Here is a 25,715-nt window from a genome sequence, read left to right on the forward strand (position 1 = left end):
AGATAAAAAGCTGGAAATCTCAAAAGCTCACGTCTTTCAATAAAAAGAAGAGGCTTCCGGGCGCTTGGGATTTTTTTTTTAAGGCCAGGAGTTCGATTTTAATTTATATTCAGGAGCTGGAATAATTCTCTGCCTTTAAGACTGTGGATGAACAGGAAGCCTTTTTGACCCCTAAAAACTCCCTGCCCAACCCACTAGTCAGATGAGATGAGATTATTGCTGGATGGTTCCTGTTTTTGCAATTCTTCTGTCTGGTATGTGGGTAGAAGGCAGCTGCAAAAAACAGATGCTTTAATCGAAAACCTTCCTCCCACTGATGACTGCTCTTTGCCAGGAATTCGAAGACCCTTTGGGGGATTCCAGTAAGCAGATAATCTTCGATTTGGATCATAATTGAGCCGGGAATTATGGCCATAAATTTATGCGGTCATTAAATCAGGGCATCAGGTGACCGGACCAAGCGGTTTCAGGATAAGAACCATCAAACACGATCCGCCATGCCAAGCCTGACTCCTGGCGCTTATCAATTTCTGTCTGTTAGGAAAAAGAAGTGGGGGAACAGCCCACCCAAGAGCTGTGGAGGAAGCCCAACTAGGATAGAAACCAATGTGGGGAGCTTTGGGAAGATGGGAGATCAGAACAGGGAACTCTGTTCTTTCCCCCAAAAAATGGGTGTTTCCCAGAGGCCCAGCCCGGTTCCCATTCCTTCATGCCCTTGCGCTGATGACTGACATGCCCTCTTGCCCTGAATATCTGGAGGGCCTCCACCCACAGGAGCCAAACTTCAAAGAATGCAATCCAAAGGATGACCAGAGTCACCTTTCCTTCCAATTTTATTCCTGAGCCTTGGACAAAGCCCTCACGGGCACTGACCAGGGAAAAAAGGGGGCAGGTCCCTCCTTAGGCATTCCTAGGACAATCGCCCTGCACCTGGCACAGACGAGAGTTCAGACTACGTTGGCATGAAATGTTTGGACACAATCCAACACAACTGCTTGGATGTGGCCATCTTTGGAGCAGCCTGACCTTTCTTAGCTCCCAGCTTTCTCTGGGAAAAGGTCTGGTTCGCATCACCAATGCCAACGTCTTCAAAAGGTTTGGGGAAAGAGACGGCTGAATCGTTCGTGTGTGTGTATGTGTCCGTCTGTCTGGGACAAACTGCCACAGGGCAATTCACTGAGGAACAAGAGTTACACTAATATAAAAGGAAGTGTGGCATACAGGCAATAAAGAAAGGACGGAAGGAAATGTGAATGACAAAAATTGTTTATTCATTTAAATAATTGAATTATTACATCGTCCTGCTGTAAGTTATCCCGTGGAGAGTTGGCTGTGATGAGTTGATTGTGGAGACCTCTCCTGTTCTGGAATCGATGTGTGTACACTAGTGAATCCTATTTTTTCAGTCCAACAATCACCTTTCATCTTTTAGGCCACTCTGTGAAAGTCAGAAAGCCTACGCCTGTTCTTCCAGACGCCCCTTGCCAAAATGAACAGCCGTCGGGCTCCCCTCCTTTTCTCTGCCCCAGCCCACAGCCCCTATTCTAAAAGACAGCTGTCCTCTCTGGTGTTGGTTTCCCCCCCAAATGCAACGATCACGGCTGAGCAGAGGCAGTCTCCCCCTGAATACCAGCTGCTGAGGATAAAGAATGCCGGACTATGGCTATCACAGCCCAGGAATGCGTGGGGTGCATTGAGTGATGGGTTTTGGGGGAAAAACAACAGGACAAACAGCCCTCTGGCCAGTGCTCTGACTCCTTTCAGTGTTGCAAACATCTCCCTGAGTTCCGAAGAGATGCTGGGCCACACACACACACACACACACACACAGCCTTTATATGTGGCAATGACTCAGGCCCCCAATTCATATCAAAGGGAAGGTTTTACTTTGGGGAGACCTCACAACCCTCCCCCCCTCTGCAGCTAGGCCTGGGGTGGGCGTCCCCTTATCTCCTCGCACTCATGCTCTTCAAAGCCGGGTTTGGGTATTCTGGGTTTTCAATCACCCCTTCCCCAAATTTGAGCTCCAGGAAGCTGCGGTAATTGTTGGGCACCAAAGCCATGAAGCCGGCAAATTCAACGGGCACCAAAGGCTTTAAAAAATGCTCGGGAAATTCCACGTCCTGTCGATGGTCCATCCAGGTGTCCTTGGTCATCACACCGTTCTTGGGGTAGAAGGGCCACAGGTCCACATGCAGATGGTTATGCTCGCTGTACTGCACCCGGTAGAAGTCCCCCTCGATGGCCTTTTCCCACACAAAGCCCTTCTCGTCCACAATGGAACCCGACTCGGCGCTCCGGAGCAACTCGCAGTTGGGAATATCTTCCAGGTAGATTCCCAGGTCCACGTCGTAATCCCAAGGGATGATGTCCTGGTGGCGGGCTGCCCCGAGGAGCGTGCCCCCCTCCAGCCAGTAGCGCACCCCAGAGACCTCCAAGATGTTGATGACGTATTTGGCGGTTTCCCTCAGGGCCTTGAGACAGCACGGCGGAGTCCAGCGGTTGTGATAGAGGTATTCCGGCGTGTCGTCATGGATGGTGCCGAAACAACGCGGCGTCTCCTTGCTGCACCCAAACCACTGCTGTTTGCCGTCTTCCAGAATCACCTGCTTGATGCCAAAATCCCGGAAGAGCTGCAGCTGATTGGCCTTGTCCAGGTTGTCGGCTTTCCACTGGTTGTGGGAGGAGGTGAGCAGCGGCAGGTGGAACAAAGAGAAGGGGCGGTCCAGGAGACGGACGGCCCACCCTCGCAGAGAGGTCTGGATGAAGAGGGAGGTCAGCAAAGGTTTGGCCAGAGGCATGGAAAGGTTGAAGAGGCTCCTGGTGCGAAGGACCACCACGGCCTTCCCCTTCAAGGCGGTGCAGAGGTTGGAGGCAGGGGGCGTCTCGCTGTACTCCGCGGTCCATTCCTTGAGGCTGACCTTGAGGTTCAGGCAGCGGAAAGGCAGCAGGGAATGGACCGCAGCTGCCACCATCTCCGCTTTCCCTTGGCTGCTCTTGAGTTCCTCCAGCATCTCCTCCAGCTGCGAGGCGGATTCCACTCTCACCCCGTCAGGTACCAAGGCCACATACTCAGTCCTCACGTAAGTCTCCGGCCTGGACAGGAAGGCCGGCTGAGCCGGGGAAGGTTTGAGGATGACCAGCTGGACGTTGGGCACCTTGGGAAGAAGCAAGGGAGGGTAGGGCAAGCTGTCGGCTACCACCAGGATGGGCAGCTCCGGGTCTTGCTTCAGGAAAGACTGCACCACGCTGGAGACGTAGTTCTCGAAATCTTCAAAGTCTCGGATCAGGAGAGTGACGCCGGGGCGGAGGGGTGCGAGGTGCTGAGGGTAGCTGGGCTGGGCGTGGTCCCTGTGCCGCTGGAGGATTTGCTGCTGCAGCCTGGAGATGTAGTACAGGATCAGGAGGTTAATGGCGATGGCGGCGGCCAGGATGCCCTGGCAGAAGGTCACCCGCATCTTGCAAGGTTAGGGTGGGGGGTCGAGGGGTCTCGGCCTGTGGCCCGCAAAGGGTCCTGCAGCTCCAGACTTGTCCATCCAATGTTAGTTCCCCTGGTAGGCAGAGAGAAAGAAACAGAAAGATAAATGCTGAGGTTTTAAAAAAGGGGGATTTAGATCATAGTCCACCTGGAGATTTTTAAATGCTGCCCCAAATTACACCAGAATCAAAAATAACAACTCCATTTTCATGAGAGAGCCGGCCTGGCATTGTGGCAGAGGTGCTGGCCGAGAAACCAGGGGCCAGGGAGTTCTAGTTCTGCCTTAGCCTGGGAGACTTTGGGCCAATCGCCAGGAGACTGTGAGTTCTAGTTTAGCCACGCAAGGCGGCTGGGAGACTTTGGGCCGTCTCTCTCTCTCTCTTTCAATACAGCCTCCTGCCTCACAGGGTTGTTGTTGCAGGAGAAACAGGTGGAGGAAGGGATATAAGTAGTCCATGCACTACGACCACAAGGGAGGCCGGCATTTCCATCGCTAAGCAAGGCAGCTGTTCCAACGAACGGCCTGGTGCCACAACCCTTTTTTGTGTGGCACCGGTTGTTAAGCAAATCGCCACAGTCGTTAAGGGAAGCCAAGCTCGTCGGGAAGGTCGCAAACCCATTATCGCATGATCCAAGGTCGCTGCAACTGTCCTAAATACGGGCCAATTGCCGAAAGCGCCCAAAGTTGGATCACAGATGGGCAAAAAAAACGGCCACAAGTCAACTTTTTTCAGGGTCCCAGTAACTAGGTAACTGTCGCTAAACGGATGGTTGTAAGTCGAGGACTACCAAAAACCCCGTATTAGATCGTTCTGACTTCAACTGCCAGAATTCTCCAGCTGGGAGTTGAAGTCCACAAGTCTTAAAGCTGCCGAGATTGAAGACCTCTGGATCCACCTGAAGATAAAAACCATACATGTTTATATAGAGATAATGACCCAAATAACAGGCAAGCGCTGCCTTTTATCCCCTTTTCCCACTTCCTGGCTCTGAAAGCCTCCCGGGGGGGCCAAGGGCGGCGGGTAAATCCCTGGAATGGCGGGAGCGCCCTCAGCGTATGCTCAGAGGCCCCCTTCCTTTTTTTTTGGTCCGGGCTGGGCTTCCCCTCACCACTAGGCCCTCCGTTGCCGGGGCAACGCCTGCTCCGCCCACACCCCGCCCCTCCCCAGTTCCACGGGGGGGGGATGGGCCCGTCCGCCACCACGCGCAGCACTTACGCGTCCCCCGGCACCATAACGGCTCCCGCTTCAGAAAACCCCGCTTAGGTGGGGGGGACACGCGTGTCCGCGTCCCGCGAGGACCGACTTCTATTTTTTCTCCCCCCACCCTCAACCGTCGGCATGGGCCAATCCCGGGATGCTTTGCGCGGCTCGATGCCTTCCCGCGCAGCAGCAGCGCCTCCTAGCGGCGGAGAGGCAAACAGGCCGGCCGCGTTGCCTCGGAGACGACGCTTCGGCGCTGGGGTCGCCATAGCAACCGCAGGTCCCGCCCCCTCGGAGGCGCCCTTCCCTGCCGCGCGCCTCAAGGCTACTTCCGGCGCGGCTCCCGTCGGGCCGGAAGTGCGGCCCGCCGGCGCGCGCGCGCCCGTCCCTCAGCCGCGCGCGCCCGACCGCCCTCCTCGGCGCCGTCCTCCTCCTCTTCCTCCTCCTCCCCATCGTCGCCGCCGCCGCCGCCGTCCTTCCTCTGCGCCGGCCGGCCGGGCCGCGATGTGGCAGCAGCCGCCGCCGCCGCCGCCTCCCCCGCCGCTGCTGTCGTCGCCCATGGAAGCCGAGCGGGCCCCGCCGGCCCGGGCCCCGCCGCCGCCTCAGGCGCTCCAGGCCGCGGGGGGAGACCAGGCGTTGCCGCCCAGCGGGGCCGGCCCCGCCGCTTCCAGCCCGGGCAGCGGCGAGCTGAGCCTGCCGGGCATCCTGCACTTCATCCAGCACGAGTGGGCGCGCTTCGAGGCCGAGAAGAGCCGCTGGGAGGCCGAGCGGGCCGAGTTGCAGGTGGGGCGCTGACCGGGCGAGGGGGCGTGAGGGGGGGGAAAGGCGACCCTGCCCGCCGCCATCTTCCTTGCGGGCACTGGAGGGGGAGGGGCTCCATCCCATAATAAGGCCTGTCAACGCCCCCCCTCATATCTTCAGTCTGTATGGGGGGGGTCTCCCAGAGGCGCCCCTTTGCTGTGTGTCGTTCTTAGGGAATGCTGGGAGTTGTAGTCCCTCTCCCCCAGGAGGTATTTCTTTGGAAACCCCGCCCCCTTTTAAACTGGAGGGGGAGGTATGAGCCCCTCCCCCCTTGAGTGTGTGTGTGGGGGGGCTCGGTGCTGTGAGTTTGGGATGCAGAGGGGCAGGAGGTGGGCAAAGGTGAGACTCTTAAGCGCCCCCCCCCAAAGGGTTTGAGAATGAAGGGTTGGATTGCAATTGAGTTTCTCCAGGGCCAGAAGTGTTTCTGATTTCAAAGTAATAAATGCCTGCATCCCGTTCAGCTTCCTTGATCCCAAAAGGTCGAGGCTGGATGGTGTCTGGGGAATGGTTTCCTCCCATCCTTCTTCCCTGGTGGGTTAAACTGAGGACCCTGATGGTTGGGGGCAATATGTACATAATGTTGACATTGTAAACCACCCCAAGCGCTATGAATATGTATAGAATGCTAAATGCCATTGCTGTTTCCATAAAAGATTAGATCACCATTTGCCCAGGATGGAATAAAGAAGGACGCCTGTCCTGGAACACGGGGTTGGACTAGAAGACCTCCAGGGTCCCTTCCAGCCCTGGGATCCTATGAACGTTGCCATACAGGAAAGACGAGAAGGGATTAGGGAGTCAACGAGCATCCCACAAAAAGGTGCATTGCAAACAGCTTCTGTGCTGTGGCCAAAACCACACCTGCAGACATGCTGTTTAAGCCCCCATTGTGGTCACAGTTCAATCCCTGGTTGTCTGATGCTTAGGCCATGAAGAGAGGAAGGGGAGAGGCATGTGAATATCAGTGAAGGATAGCTTGATTTGAAGCGACGTGTAATCGAGGCATTAGGTGCGAAGTCCTGCTTTTCCAGACTGCTCTTAGCGCCATCTCAGACAATTTGGTGTATTGGGTCTATAAAAGAGAAAGAAATTATAACCGGTCTCTTGGAATCTGCTACTGGAATGACAGTGAAATATCCCATATTTAGCCCCCCCCCCTCCCCCCAGCTGGCAGTGCAATGGGACGCGTAGGGAAATGTTGCAGCCACCTACTCAGTAGCAGATCAGGGAAGTATTAAAAGAAAGGAGCATCTGCGGGAGGTAGGGAGTAAAGCTCATCCTTGTCACCCCAAACCGGTTGGGAAGCAACGATCCCCCGGCTGCCATAGTGACGGTGGAGAATATAGAAGGCGTGAGGTGCTTCTATATCTCGGAGCATGTAGAAATATAGGAGTGGGTGTGATTGACTGAAGACTGGAGATAAGTATGGCAAAAAGGCACAACTGCGTGCCCACACCCATAATGCAATGCCCTTCCCCCCCTGCACATGTGCACACAATCCCCCCCCCACGCTCCCCCCCCCACCTCACTGAAGCTTCCAAACTTCCAGTAGGCCAATTGGGCCTGTTTTCGCCATCCACAGGCTCTGGAGGCTTTCCTGAAGCCTAGGGAGGGTGAAAATGGCCTCCGGAAGGACAAAATTCAGCTGGCCAGTGCACACATGCACGCTGGAAGTGGCACAGGGCAACACCTCGCATGCCCTCAGATATGGCCCCACGTGGCACGCATGCCATAGGTTCCCCATCGTGGCTCCAGGTCCTTTCAAAGTCTTTTGACCACAGGTAGTCCTTTACTTGCAATCATTCGTTTAGTGATGGTTTGAAGTTACGGCAGCAATGAAAGAAGTCACTTGGGACTCTTTTTCACATGTACGACCCTTTGCAGCCATCCCCATGGTCGTGTGATCAACATTGAGACACTTGCCAACCTGCTCGTATTTATGACGGTTGGGGCGTCCCAGGGTCATGTGACCCCCTTTTGCATCCTTCTGACAAGCAAGAGTCAATGGGGAAGCCGGATTCGCTTAACACCCGTGTGACTCACTTAACAACTGCAGGGATTCATTTCGCACTTAGTGGTAAGAAAGGGCGTAAAATGGAGCAAAACTCACTTAACAACTGTTTTGCTTCGGAACAGAGATTCTGGGTTCGGCTGTGGCCATAAGTCGAGGGCTCCCTGTATGTCTTGGTGGGTGGTGTGAACTCAGCCATTGGGATTTATGAAACTGGGATCTCCGGCGTGCTTTTCCTGGCGCCATTCCTAGTCCAGCGAGTTTTACAGGTCTGTTTGAAACAATTGAAAAAAACAACAACCCTCGCACATACGGCCCGTCAGAGCTGCAAGGAGGCGGGTGCATCCGTCCACGGTCGGCCATGATTAAAGCCCCACTGAAAGGAAACCTCCATAATCACCTCTTCAAGCCACCCTAATTCTAGAAAATAACACACTTTTGATGCTCTGGGCCCTGCCACAGAGTTTATTCGCTGCAGCCATTCTGCGAAGCCTGATTTAAACTTTTAATTACCTCCTCAGTGCAGCCTGTAATCATTAACCCACTAAGCCTGTTTGCACTGGCACCGAGGTGGCGATCGCATAGCTCTGTCCATGTTCAGCATGGATTTACCCTCAGATGCCAGGCTTCTATTGGAAGCAAACCTCCAGCCTGGGCGAAACGCTTCTCCTAAGTCCCCTTCCCTTCACACAATGATTTCATTTGTTTATTATAAATAGCAGCTCTCCAATTGTCTCTTTCCGCCTGAAGAAGTGCCACCCCATCCAGAACCAACAAGGAAAGATTCCCCAGATTTGGGTGGTCTTAAATCCTCTCGGTCCTGTTAGGGTCCATCCTAAATCTGTTCCTCCCCATCCAGACCACCACATATCTCCAGGCATGACACTTTTGAGACTTTCCTTGGCCAGCCCAGAGTAGAAAGGTACAACTGGCAGTCCTTGGTATACTGAATTCTATGGAGACTCTAGAAAGAGCGCAGAGAAGAGCAACAAAGATGATTAGGGGACTGGAGGCTAAAACGTATGAAGAACGGTTGCAGGAACTGGGTATGTCTAGTTTAATGAAAAGAAGGACTAGGGGAGACATGATAGCAGTCTTCCAATATCTCAGGGGTTGCCACGAAGAGGAAGGAGTCAAGCTATTCTCCAAAGCACCTGAGAGTAGAACAAGAAGCAATAGGTGGAAACTAATCAAGGAGAGAAGCAACTTAGAACTGAGGAGAAACTTCCTGACAGTTAGAACAATTAATCAGTGGAACAACTTGACTCCAGAAGTTGTGAATGCCCCAACACTGGAAGTTTTTAAGAAGATGTTGGATAGGCATTTGTCTGGAATGGCATAGGGGGTTGGACTAGAAGACCTCCAAGGTCCCTTCCAACTCTGCTATTGTATTGTATTGTATTGAGATTCTCAGTCAAGCAGGGCACGGTTGTCCCAAAGGTGCTTTGTTCAAGAGGCAACCAGACCTTCTTCATTTTTCCTTAAAGACGTTTTGCTTTTCATGCAAGAAGCTGAAGAACTGAAGAAGCTCCTTGGATGAGAAGCGAAACGCCTTCAAGGGAAAACAAAGTCCGGTTGCCTCTTTAAAAAGCACCGTTGGGACCTTGGTACAGGTCGTCCTCAACTTACAACTGTCCGTTTACCGATTGTTTGAAGTTCCAGTGACACTGAAAAAAGAGTTATGACCATTTTTCACACTTACGACCATTGCAGCATCACCACTGTCGCATGAATCAAAATTCAAACGCTTGCCAACTGGTTCATATGTTTGACGGTCGCAGTGTCCGGGCGTCACGTCATCCCCTTTTGCGACCTTCTGACAGGCAAAGTCAACGAGGAAGCTGGAATCACTTAACAACCATGTGACTAACTTACCAACTGCAGGGATTCACTTAACAATCATGGCAAGAAAGGTCATAAAATGGGGTGAAACTCACATAACAAATGTGTCACTTAGTAACGTAAATTTGGCGCTCGGTTGTGGTCGTAAGTCTAGGACTACCTGTATAAAATCCTTCATTATAAAGAAACCAAGAGTCATAATAAAAATGAAAAGCACTATAAAATTTTAAAATACGCAAAGGGCCCATAGGGCCCTTCTCCATGTCTTCTTACCCATCAAGAGAGGGAGGTCTGCATTTTTACTGCTGCTTCCTAACTGCAATTTAAGTCTTCGTTTCTAATTGGCCCCGAGGATTTTCTTGGGCATTTTCTGCCTGGCTCTTGACTTTCCAGCATCCTCAAAACCCTTCAGACCTGATGTGTCGTTTTTCCTCCTCCATCAGGTCACAATTCTCTTTGGTTTCAAGCCATGTTAATGTTCCGAGTCTTGTAACACCTGCATGGTTAAGTTGATAAGAAGGACGACATAAGCAGGAAAAGCAGGCTAATGCCAAGATCACAAGTGTTTCTCTACACTGAACCTAGAATCCTACGGCTGGAAGGGAACTAAGAGGTCCTCTAGTCCAACCCCTTGATCAAAGCAGGAGACCTTATTCTAGAGGTCTTCAAACTTGCCAACTTTAAGACTTGTGGATTTCAACTCCCATTCTGGGAGCTGAAGTCCACAAATCTTAAAGTTGGCAAGTTTGGGGACTCCTGCCTTATTCCATCTGTCCGTACTATTAACTGGTTATTTTAGGGGTATTGTTTTTAATTTAATTTGTGTGTTTCTTAGGGGTTTTAAAATTATATTTATATATATTGGCTAACTGTACAGTTCCTTTTAACTCTATTTTAACCTCCTCCATATTTAACTGTACATATTTAATTTTTCTATTTATTGTATTCTGATGTATTCTTTGCATGGACTGTACACCGCCCCGAGTCCCTTTTGGGAGAGGGGGCGGTCTAGAAGCACAAATAATAAATAAATAAATAAATAAATAAATAAATAAATGAAACGTGCAACTCACAACAGGTGTTTTGTGACCTGTTGGACACATTTTAGAAGCATTTCAAGGACGTGAAAGTTTTGTCCATTCCTTGTTCTGCTTATTAATCAGGAGAGTCCAAGCTTGGTGACTTTATGACGGGTGGAATCCTGGGAGTTGAAGTCCACCAGTCATCAAGTCGCCAAGCTAGGAGCCTCCCCTACTTTAAAGCACGAGATATCAGTTACCATGTGGGTACAATTAGTTGTGTCTTTCGCTTTGCGTGTGCAGTGTTTTAATTTATTCCCTTGGGTAGCCCTCAGTCACTCAAGAAGCACTGTAGCTTCATAACAGGACTATCCTAAGAATCACCAGGCCTTATTGGTGGCATTTTCCCTTCAGTTTAATTTCAATTTGGGCACAAGGAATAGTTTACAACCTTTTTGTCTCCATCGAGCTGAAGTCCACAAATCTTAAAGTTGGCAAGTTTGGGGACTCTTGCCTTATTCCATCTCGGTCAAATGGTTGTCCTGTCTATTTTTGAAAACCTCCAGCAATGGAGCACCAGGAGGCAAGCTATCAGAAAATGTCTCCATAGTTGGCTCTCTCTCTCTAGCAAGCTCTCACCCACTACTTCTTGTCCTCTCCTCCTCTGGAGAATAAGACAGTCCCCTCTTCTCTGTCACAGCCCCTCAAGTACTGGATCGTGTCCCCCTTATTCCTTCTTGTCAATACGCTAAACCACCTAGCTCCCTCAACCATTACAGCTTAGCCCCCTCTTTGTTGTTCTTCTCTGCACACTTTCTAGAGTCTCAGCATCTTTCTATTGTTCTGATCAGAACTGGATTTACTGCTGTGGGTTTAGGCTCCCGCTCACACATTTTTTTTGAGGGGGGGGGGCATGATGCGGGATGTTGGTCAGAATTGCCTGTCCTTAACTTGGGGCTCCTTCCTCTTTTAGGCCCAGGTGGCTTTCCTGCAGGGGGAGAGGAAGGGTCAGGAGAACCTGAAGGCCGACCTCGTGCGGAGAATCAAGATGCTGGAGTACGCTTTGAAGCAAGAAAGGTGAGCCACCAGGACGTCCCCTCCTGAGTGTCCCACGTGGAGATTCAGAGGCACCTTAGTTCAGGCAGGGTCTCCAAACTTGGCAACTCTAAGACTTATGGACTTCAACTCCCAGAATTCCCCAGGCAGCATAGCGGAATTCTGGGAGTTGAAGTCCACAAGTGTTGCCAAACTTAATTTATTAAGCTGGAATTTATTAAGCTGGAAGTCAATGCCTGAATTTGGGAAGGGGGGGAAGATACTCTGAGGGGTTCTCTCTTTGAATGTCCTCTGTGTGTCTGTGTGTGTGTGTCAAAGTATGTATGTCTTTGTTTATTAAAAGCTTACCCTGCCTGTATTATTTTATAAGTAACTCAAGGCAGTGAACATATCCAACACAATGTCTTCCACTTGTTTTCCCCACAGTCAGGTGGGCTGGAGTGAGAGAGAGGGACTGGCCCAAGGTCACCCATTCAGTTTTCAAGTCTAAGGTGGGACTAGAACTCACTGTCTCCTGGTGATTGGTCCAGAGCTACCCAGCTGGCTTTCGTGGCTGAGGCAGGACTAGAACTCCCAGTCTCCTGGTTTCTAGGCCAGCACTTTCCCTGTCAAGCTGCCTCTGTAATACGCCGGCCCTTCGGTTTGAAGGCATTCCCTGCTTTAAGGGGCACAGCGAGAAACTACCGCCGGCTTCCCACATCCTTTCCTAAGCTTTCCTTCTTATTTCCAGGTCAAAATACCACAAGTTGAAATTTGGCACTGAGCTGAACCAGGGCGAAAAGAAACCGGATGCCTCTGAACCAGGTAGTGGGGCTGGGCTCACAGCTGCCCCTCGGCCAGGGGGACTCCGGTTCCGGGGCTGCTGTTGGGTGGGCCCTGGAGCTGAGGGACTTGCTGACGGGACTCTCTTTTGCACTTAGTGTCCAACGGGCCAGCCGAGCCCCTTTCCCTGGAGAACAGCCCCTTCATCTGGAAAGAAGGACGCCAACTCCTCCGTCAGTGAGTAGCGGTGGCTTTATGGGGGATGGGGGGGCTTCTTCTAAGGGAAGGGAAGTGCACCCACCCTCCCCAGTGATGGTTTGGGGGGGTGGGTAACAGCCCCTTTGGCAGCTGTTTTTTGGACAGCTTTCACCAGGAGTGTGCCAGATTCTTTGTCATCCAGATAAAATGTGTCAGGTTGAAATCATCTGGTTCCAATTTGACAGAATTGTTCTATCCTTGCTGGGAGGAGCCAAACTGGGCTGTTTCAAACGTTTTGCCCAAGACAGGTAGTCCTCGACTTACGACCAGAATGCAGCCTGCCCATCTCGGTGGTTAAGTCATATAAATAAGTAAATAGAAAGTTACCTAAATAAATAAAGCCAGGACGTTCGTTAGACGCAACCTGATTTTAAGGCCTTTTGGTGTGGCAGTGGGTTAAGCAAAGCAGTGGTTGGGCCCGTTTGCCAGAAACAGGAAGTGCCGGTTTTCAGCAAAACCCTGGTAAAACACAGTGACGTAACCACGAGATGCTGCAAACGGACGTAAATGCAGGCTGGTTGCTAAGCATCCAGGGTGTGGTCACATGACTGGAGGGGACTTGGGGCCGTCAGAAGTTCGGAACCAGAGACGAGACAGAATATTATGAAATTTGGAACAAAAGGTATCAATGGTTGGAAATGAGGGAAAGAAGTTGGAACAGAACATTCTGAGGATTGTAAAACTGGAACGGGATAATACATAGATAAATATATAAAGGAGGACAAGGGATGTATTAATAAGATCAGTGTAGCTACGTACGATAAGTAGAAACTATTGTTACGTTAAAATATGTATGGAAATGTTTTCAATGTTTATTCAATAAAAAATATTATATATATATATATAAAAAGAAGTTCGGAACGAGATCATAAGTTCCTTCAGAGAGGCTCTGTCATAACTTTCAAATCAACCTGCCCGTTGGACTAAAGGCTGCCTCCCCCCCGGGCCCCTGGGGTCTCTCTTCCAGGTATTTGGAAGAAGTGGGCTACACGGACACCATCCTGGACATGCGCTCCAAGCGAGTCCGCTCTCTGCTGGGCCGCTGCTCCATGGAGCTGAACGGGGCTGCCGAAGCTGGTGGACTGGACACCGGACCAGCCCTGGCGGCCACCAGCCTCAACGGAGGAGAATCGCTTCTCGTCAAGCAGATCGAGGAGCAGATCAAGAGGTGAGTGGCCGTTGGGATGGGCTCGGGTGGGAGGGGTCTGTCCAGGTTGGAGAGGAGGACCTCGCTGGGAGTCTTGGTTTGTGGGTCTCCATCACCGCAGCTCTTGCTAGGTTTCCTGGAAGAAACCGGCTCCTTGCATGTCTTCGTACTTCCTGTTTGATGTTGGCATTAAGGTGCTAGCAGTAGCATTGGGCTACTGGTTGGGTCATGAGATGCCTGAGAAAAGCACCAAGCTCAGCACCAAGGACGCCACATTCCTTCCCCTTCTCCCCACAACCTCCTCCCTTCTAGCACTGATGATGTTACCTAGTTGGGTAATGAGATGTCTGCAAGAAAACCACCAAGCTCAGAGAGCATCATGGACTCCACATTTGTCCTCTTCCTTCTTTTCCTCCTCCGCCTCTTTCTCCTTCTCCTCATCTTGCTCCTCTTTTTCCTTTCTCTATTTTTCCCTTTTCTTTCTCCTCTTCCTCCTTTCCGCAAACCTCACTCCTTTCTATCACTGATTATGTTTCCTAGTTTGGTAACAAGATATCTACAAGAAAACCACCAAGCTCCACAGTTTTCTTTTTCCTCCTCCTCCTCCACCACCACCACCTCTATACAAATCTCCCTCCTTTCTAGGACTGATGATGTTACCTAGTTGGGTCCTGAAATGTCTGTTAGGAAACCCACCCCCCTCCCCCCAGCTCCAAGAGCACCCAGGACTCCCCAGTCCAACACTGAGCTGCCAGTGATGATCTTCTCTCTTCCTTCTGGCAGGAACGCAGGGAAGGAAATGAAGGAGCGGGTCAGTAACCCCGTCATGGAGAAAATCCCCTTTTTGAGGGGTTGTGAGGACGACGACAGTGACGAAGAGGAGGATATGGAAGGCCTGTCCCTGGAGACTCAGCGGCAGCATAAGAAGCAGCGCGTAAAGGTATCCCCTTCGCTCCTTGTTGAAGTTGTTGGGCTGCAGCAGGCACCGGGAGGCAGGCAGGAGGCTGAGCTGCTGAGCGGCGCCCACTTTCCGGTGAGGACTAGGACCTTGTCATTTTTAAGGATGGACCCTGGATTTCGGCTATTCTTGCAATAAAAAATTTGTAAAGCGAAACTGAGCTTGAAACGTGCAACTCACAACAGGCGTTTTGTGACCTGTTGGACACATTTTAGAAGCATTTCAAGGACGTGAAAGTTTTGTCCATTCCTTGTTCTGCTTATTAATCAGGAGAGTCCAAGCTTGGTGACTTTATGACGGGTGGAATCCTGGGAGTTGAAGTCCACCAGTCATCAAGTCGCCAAGCTAGGAGCCTCTCCTACTTTAAAGCACGAGATATCAGTTACCATGTGGGTACAATTAGTTGTGTCTTTTGCTTTGCGTGTGCAGTGTTTTAATTTATTCCCTTGGAATAGCCCTCAGTCACTCAAGAAGCACTGTAGCTTCACAACAGGACTATCTTAAGAATCACCAGGCCTTATTGGTGGTATTTTCCCTTCAGTTTAATTTCAATTTGGGCACAAGGAATAGTTTACAACCTTTTTGTCTCCATCGCGCGCCAGACCGCAAACGAGAAAATGGCTTTCCACCAGGGGTGGAATCCCCTAGAGGTGGATTAGGAATCCTGGCCTAACCAAGCTCGGCGGGCCGTGCTTTTCTTGGCAGCTCGCCAACAAGCCCCTGATGCCCGAAGTGGAGGATGAAGACGATGATGAAGATTCAGAGGACGCCCTGAGCGAGTTCGACTACTTGGGCTCCGGGGAAAACGGGGAAGGATCTGGGGACACGCGGCGTGCTGGAGATGGCAACGAACTGGGTAAGTTCTTGGTGGTCTCTCGACTCCTCTATCCGGGAAGGGTACCCGGAAGGAAAAAGGGGAGAAGGGAGTTAAATCTGTGGGGAGGCTGCATCAGATGCCTCCAGGAACAGAGCTTGGCATCTTAGCTGCTGGGGGTGTGGGTGGGTCAGAAGGTGCTTCCTCGCTTGGGGATGGGAGACCCAAATGAACAGAGTTTGGAAGGGACCTTGGAGGTCTTCTAGTCCAACCCCCTGATCAAGCAGGAGGCCCTATCCCATTTCAGACTAAAAGTAGCCTTCGGCTTGCAAACAGTTCCTTTAAAGTTCATCTAAAGGCTCAGAAGAAAAGTGAGTTATGACCCAGGCTCAGACCGCTGCAGCCGCCATCATGTGATCATAGAATTCAGAGGCTTGGCAATTGACTCATGTTTATGACGGTTGCAGTGTCCCGCAACCGTTGTGGGATCACCTTTTGTGGCCACCTGACCAGCAGGAAGCCAGATTCGCTTAACGGCCAGGTTACTAACTTAACGATTGCAGTGATTCGCTTTGTAACTGTGGCGAGGAAAGTCGTGCAAGGGGGCAAAACTCACAAAACAAATGTTTCACTTAGCGTCTATGGAGATTTTCCGTCATGAGGATACGGTTGTGCTTCTTTCCAAGAGGCAACTGGGCTTTCTGGTTTTTCTTTGAAGAAGCTTCTTGGATGAGAAGCAAAATGTCTGCAAAGAAAAACCAGAAAGTCCAGTTGCCTCTTGGAAAAGAACCTTTGGGTCTCACTTAGTAATAGAAATTGGGGGCTTGGTTTTGGTTGTAAGTCGAGGGCTTCCTGTATGGTCTTTGGTGACACCTTCATCCTCCCTGAATTCCAAGAGAGTGCCTGATTAGCAACCATCGACACAGCTGACTCAGTTTCCCCTTCCTTCCTTCCTTCCTTCCTTCCTTCCTTCCTTCCTTCCTTCTTTTCCTTCCTTCCTTCCTTCTTTTTTTTCCTTCTTTTTCTACCTTCCTTCCTTCCTTTCCTTCCTCCCTTCTTTCTTTTCCTCCCTCCCTCCCAGGGCCCCGCAGGGTGAAGCTGCAAGGGATGCTGGCTGATCTCCACGACGTTGATGGACTCTCTCCTAAGCCTTCCATACCGCCAGCCATGACTTCTCAGCCCAGGTCCCACGAAGGTAATTTCTCCACCTTTTTTTGGCTCCCAATTGTCCTTTTCTGTTGCCCTGTCCAAAGTGACCTTCCCTCCCTCCCTCCCTCCCTCCCTCCCTCCGCTCTGCCTTTCCCAACTGCTTCTTCTTCTCCCCCGAATCAGGGTCGCTGGGCTTCTCCTCGGATGTCTTCATCATGGACACCATCGGAGGGGGGGAGGTCAGCTTGGGGGACCTCGCAGACCTGACCGTCACCAACGACAACGAGCTGAGCTGTGATGTGAGTCGCCTTGGAGAGGTTCTGGGGGGCCTGTTGCCCTTTCCCCTGCCTTGCCCTCTCGCTCATCTCCCCGCAGCCGCCCTGTGCGACCGGCTGGGCCAAAAGAGGGCGGGAGGAAGGGGGCACAGGAGGAAGCCCCGGCCGCTGAGCCTTTTCTCTCCTGCTTCCCCAGCTCTCAGACAGCAAGGACACTTTTAAGAAGACATGGAACCCCAAATTCACCCTGCGGAGTCACTACGATGGCATTCGAGCTCTGGTCTTCCACCACCGGGAGTCGGCTTTGGTCACCGCCTCGGAGGACGGCACTCTCAAGCTATGGAACCTTCAGAAGACTGTGGCTGCCAAAAAGTGAGTCCCCAGGGAAACTCCTCCCCTCCCTCCTTCCTTCCTCCCCTCCTTCCTTCTCTCTCTCCCTCCCTCCCTCCTTCCTTCCTTCTATCTATCATCTACCTATCCTATCTATCTCTCTTTCCATCTCTATCATCCATCCATCTGTCTCTTTGTCTATCTCTCTCTCTGTCTATTTCTGTGCCTCTGGGCAGTTGACCAATGAATCAGTCCAATCGTGTAAAAGTGACAGCCTCTTTTCCGCTTCCAGGAATGCTGCGCTGGATGTGGAACCCGTCTATGCCTTCAGAGGACACAGGTGCGCAGATGTGCTTGCTGCAAACGGGGGGCTTTTTAGGATGCCAGGCGGACAAAGCCGTTGGCTCCTCACCTTCCCCTTGTGGGAAAGTACCGGTATCCACAACTTACAACAATTCACTTAGTGTCCGCTCAGAATTACAACGGCACTGAAAAAAGGGACTTGGGACTGTTTTTCACATTACCGTTCCCATGGTCACATGATCAAAATTCAGCCACTTGGCAACCGACCCATACTTACGACGGTTGCAGTTTCCGGGGTCACATGATCGGCTTTTGCGACCTTCTGCCAAGCCAAGCCAATGGGGAAGCCAAATCCACTTAACGGCCGTGTGACTAACAAGAACTGCAATGATTCGTTTAACAACCGTGGCAAGAAAGGTCGCAAGATGGGGCAAAATTCACTTAACAGCTGACTCGCTTAGCATCAGAAACGTTGGGCTCAATTGCGATCGTAAGTCAAGGGCTACCTGTACAATGATATTACGTGGCAATCTGTGGCCTACTTTTGACCCCCCCAGCAGCTGCCCACTCTTACCCGGAGGGGCAGCCCCGAGAACCTCACAATGAAGAGGGACTAACGAAACCATCATCCCAGGAAACCTCAAGATTCCTCATCATCGTGTTTGGAAAGATGGTTTGGGCGCAGGGATCCTTCCTGCCCCTTCCAAGTCCTTCTGAGCCCCTTCTCTTGGCTTCCCTCCTCAGGGGCCCGGTGCTCTCGGTGGCCATGGGTTGCAACAGCGAGACCTGCTACAGCGGGGGATCAGACGCCAGGATCCGCTGTTGGAAGATCCCCGATCTCGGCATGGACCCTTACGACGGTTACGGTAGGTAGGAAGCTCCCCTGGTTCAGCAGCCTCCTCTTCCCCCTTCTCCCCTCTCCTCACTGGCAAAGTGGAAGTACAATATAATACAATAGTAGAGTTGGAAGGGACCTTGGAGGCCTTCTAGTCCAACCCCCTGCCTAGGCAGGAAACCCTATACCGTTTCAGACAAATGGCTATCCAACATCTTCTTAAAGACTTCCAGTGTTGGGGCATTCACAACTTCTGAAGGCAACTTCTGTTCCACTGGGGAATTGTTTTCCCTGTCAGGACGTTTCTCCTCAGTTCTAAGTTGCTTCTCTCCTTGATTAGTTTCCACCCATTGCTTCTTGTTCTACCCTCAGGAGCCTTGGAGAATAGTTTGACTCCCCTTTCTTTGTGGCAACCCCTGAGATATTGGAAGACTGCTCTCATGTCTCCCCTAGTCCTTCTTTCTCTTAAGCTAAACATACCCAGTGAAAAGAAGTCCCGAAAGGAAATTCAGGCTTTTATGCTACTTCGGTCTGAAGAAATCTAAGCGTCTTACAAGTAGAACTTTCTATTCCTCACTTCTGAATTCATGATCCTAACCAAAGGGCCTGCTGGTCTGATTTGTTCCTCCGCTTGCCGGGCACCATCCATGCCAAGCGAAGCGTGCCAGACATTGTCTCTCTCTCTCTCTCTCTCTCTCTGTGGCATAGATCCAAGCGTCCTCCACACCGTCCTGGATGGCCACACAGATGCCGTCTGGAGTCTGGCTTTCAGTCTCGCGAGGAATCGCTTGGCTTCCTGCTCGGCGGACGGCACCGTGAGGATATGGGACCCGTGCAGCGGCGCCTGTCTTAGCACCTACAACGCAGACAGCGGTGAGCCAGCCTGGGAGAGGGGTCTGCAGCGGGGGGGGGGGGGGCGGCGCATGGGATTCCCCTGGCACTACAAAGGGGTGAGGCAAACCCCAGCCTTTAAGATAGGATGGGATAAAATCATCTTTATTGTCACTTTTTCCTGTGAACACATCAAAAGAAATTCTGATGCCTGCTCTCAAAAGTGTGTGTGTGTGTGTGTGTGTGTGTGTGTGCGCACATATATACACATACAAACAAACATAAATACATACATATAATAATCACAGACCATTTAGAACAGGGATCTCCAACCTTGGCAACTTTAAGATTTGTGGACTTCAACTCCCAGAATTCCTCAGCCAGGCTGAGGAATTCTGGGAGTTGAAGTCCATAAGTCTTAAAGTTGCCAGTGTTGGCTGAGGAACTCTGGGAGTTGAAGTCTTAAAGTCGCCAAGGTTGGCTGAGGGGCTGACCTCCCCCCATGGCCCTGTGGGTTCTCTCTTGCAGAAAATGGCACCCCGACCTCCGTCGCCTTCTCCAGCACTGATGCCACGCGGCTGGTGGCAGCCTTCCAGACGGGCAGGGCGGTTCTCTATGACGCAGAGGCTGCCTGCCCCATCTTGACCTTTGAGGGCAGAGCTGCCAGTGGTGAGTTGGGGCAGGTGCATGAAGAGGGAGGTGCTTTGGGGGGTGGGGGGGTTGTGGATTTTTTGTCAATTTTAGGTGGGTGGGTTGAGTTTTGAAATGATAGAAGTGTCCTTAGTTCTACAATAGCAATGGCCCTTAGACTCATAGACTGCTTCACAGGGCTTTTACAGCCTCCTCTAAGCGGATTACAGAATCAGCATTTTGGCCCCAACAATCAGGGTCCTCCTTTGACCCACCTCAGAAGGATGGGAGGCTGAGTCAGCCTTGAGCCGGTCAGGATTGAACTCCTGGCAGTAGGCAGAGTTAGCAATAGCTCTTAGAGTTATATACTCCTTCACAGTGCTTTTCAGCCCTCTCTAAGCAGTTTACGGAGTCAGCATTTTGACCTCAAAATCGGGGCCCTCATTTGACCCACCTCGGAAGGACGGAAGGCTGAGTCGACCTTAAGCCGGTCAGGATCGAACTTCTGCCAATTGGCAGAGTTAGTAATAGCAATTGCACCTGTACTGCTTCTCAGTGCTTGAGAGCCCCCTCTAAGCGGTGTACAGAGTCAGCCTCTTGCCCCCAACCATCTGGGGCCTACGACCCCTCTTGAACCAGAGCACGAGCCCTTCTCTTGCCTTTGGACAGGAGCCAGTCAGATCAACCAAGTGGTGTGTCACCCCACGCAGTCTGTCACCATCACGGCGCATGACGACCGAGGGATCCGTTTCCTAGACAATCGGACAGGTAAAGCGGGGAGAGACTTACGGCCTCCAATTCCTTCCTCCTCTCTGAGCTGGTGGCTTTCTTGCAGGCGTTTCATGACCCAGCTAAAGAACATCATCAGTGCTACAAGGGAGGGTGGGTTGTGGAGTGGAGGAGGAGGAGGAGGGAGAAGTGGGAGAGGAAGATTGTGGAAACCCTGGTCCTCCAAGAGCTTCGTGGTTTGCTTGCAGATATTAGTAGGTAATATCGGGGGCCGGGGGGGGATGAGAAGGAGGAAGAGAAGAAGAAGAAGAAAAGAAGAAGAACAACAACAACAGGGGGCCTTGTGCTCTCTGAACCGGGTTGTTATCTTGCAGACATTTCATTAACCAGCTAGGCAACCTCATCAGTGCTAGTAAGGAATGGGCTGAATTTCAAGCCTGAGCTACAGATCTTCTCCTTCATCTGATTCCTTCACAAGAAATGGGAAGCAATTCCACCTTCGGGGCTGCAAAAGAAAGCCGGCAGGATCCGCTCTAGCACTGATCGTGTTTCCTCTCTTGCCCAGGAAAAGCCGTGCACTCTATGGTGGCCCACCTGGATGCGGTTACCTGCCTAGCCGTGGATCCCAAAGGAGTCTTCCTGATGTCGGGAAGTAGGTATCTTCTCTCCCTTCGTCTCCTGGGCAGAGAAATGGGCAAAACTCACCCAGGGCTTCTCAGCCCAACAGAGTGGGCGGAGGAAGCTGTAAGGCGGGGGTGTCCAAACTTGGGAACTTTTAAGACTTGTGGACTTCAACTCCCAGAATTCCTGGCTGGGGAATTCTGGGAGTTGAAGTTCACAAGTCTTAAAGTTCCCAAGTTTGGGCACCCCTGCTGTAAGGCCTGAGGCTCCTCGTGAACTCTGCTTCTCCTTGGGCCAGACCTGGGCATTTCACCCCCCCCCCCTCCCCTGTGCCACATCCAGCCCTTTGGCCCACCCTGTCTGGCCGGCGTCAGAAATGAGAAATCTGGTGTAAATAACGCCATACACGCAGTGCAGCTGCCTTGGTTATATTCTGAAGAAATGTTGTTATTTCTTTTTGGGGGGCCTTAAAAGCCCAGCCTGGCCCTTTGGTTTTGGCTGAGCGGCTGTGCCCAGAGAGCGGGGAGGCCCTGACCACCCAGGAGGCTCTTGCGTTGTGTAGGTGTGCATGGCTGCAGGTGTGATTGTGGGTGCCTCCCAGCCATCTCTCTCTCCCTGCAGGCCACGACTGTTCGCTGCGGCTGTGGAACCTGGATAACAAGACCTGCACGCAGGAGATCACAGCTCACCGCAAGAAGCACGAGGAAGCCATCCATGACGTGGCCTTCCACCCCAGCAAGGCCCTGATTGCCAGCGCAGGAGCCGACGCCCTCGCCAAGGTCTTCATATGAAGGGGAGGCAGGTCTGCAGGTAAGCCCTGCCCCAGGGAGGTTGGGGAGGGAGGGGGGGGAGACAGGTAACGTCTGGTCAGCATTCAGGGTCTCCCGCTTGAACAGGGGGTTCGACTAGAACAGGGGTCTCCAACATTGACAACTTTAAGACTTGTGGACTTCAACTCCCAGAATTCCTCAGCCAGGAGGGGAGTCAATTCCTCTGGGAGTTGAAGTCCACAAGTCTTAAAGGAGCCGTGATTGGCTGAGGAATTCTGGGAGTTGAAGTGCACAATAATATAGCCATTATTGTCAATGTACATCATATATACAACGACATTGGTTAAAGTTGCCAAACTTAGAGACCCCTGGACTAGAAGACCCCCAAGGTCCCTTCCCAACTCGGGTTACAGCTAGTCCTCGACTTAGAACCGAGGCCAAAATTTCCATTGCTAAGCGAGGCCGTGGTTCAGCGACTTTTGCTCCGTTTTACGACTCCCCTTGCCACGGGGGTTAAGCAAATCCCCCACCGTCGTTAAGTCAGCAACACGGCCATTAAGTGAATCCGTCTTCCCTCTTGACTTTGCTCATTGGTCGCTAAAGGGAGATCACGCAACACCCCCCCCCCCGGGACTGTCATAAATATGAAGCACGTGGCTAAGGCTCCGAATTTTGATGCTGCAAATGGCCATAAAAGTGTCAAAGGCGGTCCCAGGTTCCTTGTTTTCCGTGCCGTTGTAAGTTTGAACGGTCCCTCAATGAACTGCCATGAGTTGAGGACCGGCTGTATTCTATTACGGGGTTTTCAGGACCTCTTCTCTGCCTCCCATCTTCACGAGGCTCTTTTCCCTTTTTCCAGGAATCCCGTCTCTTCCGCTTCCTCCTTTCTCTGGCCCAGCAGTGGTGCTAACACGGCGCGTCCCTCACCTGCCGGGACCCTCCCCGTCTCTCACCTGAGCTCGGGACCGATGCCTGCTGGACAGCACGAGGGGCCAGCCGTGGCCCCTTTCTCGCCCTCGCAGCTCACCTCTCTTCACCAGCACTGAAAACATTTTTCCACTCATTTCAATGCCGCCCCGTGGTTTTTATTTCCCAGCTCAGGGAGTGGAAAAAAACGCCCAAATTACCACATCCCCCAACGGCCATCGGAAGGGGAAGGAATCCCCCTGACTCAGCTGCTGGAGTCTGGTGGGGAGAGGCACCTGGACCCCCAAACCTCAGCCTCCTTGGGAAAGGGGCGTTGAACACCCCCCCCCCCCAACCTTCTTGGCTCGGTTGACCTGAGGACATTTTTGCTTTTTTCAAATGTTTCGGGCTGCTTTGATGCCGCACAGACTCTTCCCGAAGACGGACAAAATGCACTGGATCCCCAGCTCCAAAGTCGGGGCTACGGGGCTCAAGATCCGGAGGAAATCAAGTGCCAACCTTTGCTCCTTCTGAGCCACGAGATGACACCCCCCCTCTTCTGCCTCCCCTTCCCCTCTGCAGCCCCTTCGGATCTGCATGTGGGGTGGGCCTCACTCAGTGGCGACGGTATTTGGAAGAGGAGACGGGGGTGTCGTTCTCGTCCAGCCCCCTGCCCCCCAATTTCTCAGGCAGGTATCCTGGAAGAGGCAGGAGATTGTGGGTGAGGGTCTGCTCTGCTTTTGTGGGTCTGCAAACGTGGCCCCTTGAAGACTTGTGGACTTCAACTCCCAGGATTCCCCAAAGAAAGTCCACAGGCCTTCAAGGGGCTGGCTGTGGAGACTTCTGAAGGGACAGATGAGAGAAGGGCGTCGGGGAGCAGGGTTGACCAATCAACCAGGAAGCCATCCCATGCTGGTCTATCCTGCTAGAGACTAAGCATCCTGGCTTGTTCCCATCCTTGCTGGCAGGGGGCTTTGGGGGCAGGAGAAGGGGGGCGGGGAATGTTGTGAATAGGGTGACGAGGATGGTGATAGGTTTGGGGGAAGAATGTTGTGAGGCCCACCCTGTGGGGGTCACTCTTGGGGGACCCTGAGAGGGAGGGGAGGGGGTTGTAAAAATGGCTGATTGTCTCTTCCTGGGCTCAGAGGAAGGGGGTCCTGCTTCTGGGTGGGTGGGCTGCATCCTTGCAGAAGGTGGGGGCAGGTGCCAAATTTGACCTCCTCTTGACAGCTGGAAGCAAAGCAACCCACAGCCTCTCTCCATTTGGGCCCCTTTGAAGAAACGTGGACTTCAACTCCCAGAATCCCCAAGGTAACCAGCCACGGGGGTTGAAATCCAAACGTAACCGGTGGGGGAATTCCGGAAGTTGAAGCCTCCCCATCCTGAAGTACAATAGCTGGGGAATTCTGGAAGTTGAAGTCCATACCTCTTCCAGTTGCTACGGTGTGGGGGGGGACAACCCGCTTATTGGAGAGCCGTTCCTGAATCCGGATTCATGGGAGCAAGAGGGGCACGAGGACCCACCTTTTGGGGGTCTACACTGCAGACCAGACCATCCGTTCTCCTGGAGGGGTGGAGCTGTTGTAAATTGTTCTCCTCCCACCCACCCACCCCCGGGGCCTCCATCTTCTGTGTTCCATCTGGGCTTGTCCTAAATTGGCCAACCCAACCTGGGGTGGGCAGCTGCAAGCCTCTGTCCCTGGCCTGGGGCACCTGTGGAAGGAGACTCAGGCGGTTCTGCGCAAAGGTGTGGGCAGAAGCGCAGCTCTTGGGGGCATCTCTGCAGCGAGGGGGTCCTAAAAGTCAAGGGAGTGAGCACCACCAGGAGATCAAAGCCTCCTCTTTTTTTAATGCACATCTGTGGGCTTCGGTTTCCCGACTCTCACCTCCCTCTTGACCTTATAAACTCCCCCTCTCCCTACAAATGTCCCCCAAGCTGTTTGCAAACCCCCCTTCCCTGCAGTGGGGAATAATTTATTTTTTTGTGGGGGGGGGGAGGGAAAACGGTTTGGGTTTCTCTTTTTTCAAGTTTTATCTCCTTTTCGTTCTTCGGGGGGGGGGGGTGTCTTTGGGTCTTCCTCGTTTGCTTTTGTATATTCTGTACAGTCAAAGAAAACTAAGATTCAGAAAGAAAAAGGACACACACACACCTGGGCACTGGGAAGGGCTGCTGATCCTGGAAATAACCACAATCCCGTTATCACTGTGTGATAGTTTCTACGCACCACCAGTCGTTTTTTTTAAAAAAGGAAACGTCCAATTCGAACTCGAGACAGGGGAGAGGAAGGCCGATTTCAAAGGGGAGAAGCAGCCGTGTCACATGTACCCCAAATCCCCCCCTCAAGACTCACTACTGGCCACTCTCCCCCCTCCCCATTCCCCCCCTCCTCTTCTCTGGAGGGCTCATCTGTCCCGGCACGCCTGCTTTTTTTAAAAAAACAAAACCCGCCAATTTAGCTTTCTCCTATGTATTTATTTGAACTCTTTTTGTCTTTATAATTTGGGGCCTTGTTTTAATCCAAAAACTCAACTGTATGTGGGACAAAAGAAAAAAGAAAACTGCCTCGGTAATAATATTAATAATAAAAGTAATAAATTTAAAAGAAACCCAGGTGATTGTTTTGCAAACAGAGCGAGAAATTGCAAATCCTTTTTCTGGTTGTCTGCAATGTTGGAGGGGGGGCGTTTTGTGCTCCCCCCTTTGCTGCTTTCAAGGGTTGGGTCTTTCTGTCACTTTTCAAAAGGAGACCCCCACATCTGACCTCAAAGGGGAGATGCCTGGGGGCCAGGCTGCTTTTTCCTTCCTGGGGGGAAGGGGAGGCACCCCCTCCACACAACCCTGGTTGCTACTTCTCTTCCTTTAAAAAAGGGGGGGGTGCCATTTGGGGGGGGCAGCATTCAGGAGAAAGGCTGCGAGGGGGAGGCCCCAGGTGGGGTGATAAAATCAATATTTTATTTGTTTCTTTACATAAATGAACTCGAGGCAGT

General features: G+C 51.9%; 2 protein-coding genes across 2 annotated transcripts; one reads left to right on the forward strand and one right to left on the reverse strand.

Annotated features, from left to right (window-relative positions):
• Positions 1–1,250: 1,250 nt before the first annotated feature.
• FKRP (fukutin related protein) lies at positions 1,251–4,852 on the reverse strand. The gene is made up of 2 exons (XM_081961485.1): positions 4,696–4,852; positions 1,251–3,551 (listed from the first exon to the last, which is right to left on the reverse strand). The coding sequence occupies exon 2, from the start codon at positions 3,456–3,458 to the stop codon at positions 1,947–1,949; it is 1,512 nt and encodes a 503-aa protein (XP_081817611.1). The 5' UTR covers positions 3,459–3,551; positions 4,696–4,852; the 3' UTR covers positions 1,251–1,946.
• A 211-nt stretch (positions 4,853–5,063) lies between these two features.
• STRN4 (striatin 4) lies at positions 5,064–25,334 on the forward strand. Its single transcript, XM_081961594.1, has 18 exons — positions 5,064–5,463; positions 11,327–11,430; positions 12,140–12,213; positions 12,330–12,408; positions 13,397–13,597; positions 14,360–14,516; positions 15,240–15,390; positions 16,430–16,543; positions 16,681–16,796; positions 16,969–17,144; positions 17,395–17,442; positions 18,150–18,271; positions 18,949–19,113; positions 19,600–19,740; positions 20,371–20,469; positions 20,996–21,082; positions 21,673–21,861; positions 22,681–25,334. The coding sequence occupies exons 1-17, from the start codon at positions 5,185–5,187 to the stop codon at positions 21,840–21,842; spliced, it is 2,283 nt and encodes a 760-aa protein (XP_081817720.1). The 5' UTR covers positions 5,064–5,184; the 3' UTR covers positions 21,843–21,861; positions 22,681–25,334.
• Positions 25,335–25,715: the final 381 nt, after the last annotated feature.

This window comes from Natrix helvetica (genome assembly GCF_964273705.1).
Source record: "Natrix helvetica genome assembly, chromosome: 9".
NCBI classification, from domain to species: Eukaryota; Metazoa; Chordata; class Lepidosauria; order Squamata; family Natricidae; genus Natrix; species Natrix helvetica.

Bases quoted from the DNA above. Each gene is read 5' to 3' on its own strand.
- STRN4 (XM_081961594.1), top strand. From the start codon at position 5,185: ATGTGGCAGCAGCCGCCGCCGCCGCCGCCTCCCCCGCCGCTGCTGTCG. The intron at 17,145-17,394 runs GTGAGTCCCCAG...TTCCGCTTCCAG, and splicing joins AAGACTGTGGCTGCCAAAAA to GAATGCTGCGCTGGATGTGG. The intron at 19,741-20,370 runs GTGAGTTGGGGC...GCCTTTGGACAG, and splicing joins TGAGGGCAGAGCTGCCAGTG to GAGCCAGTCAGATCAACCAA.
- FKRP (XM_081961485.1), bottom strand. From the start codon at position 3,458: ATGCGGGTGACCTTCTGCCAGGGCATCCTGGCCGCCGCCATCGCCATT.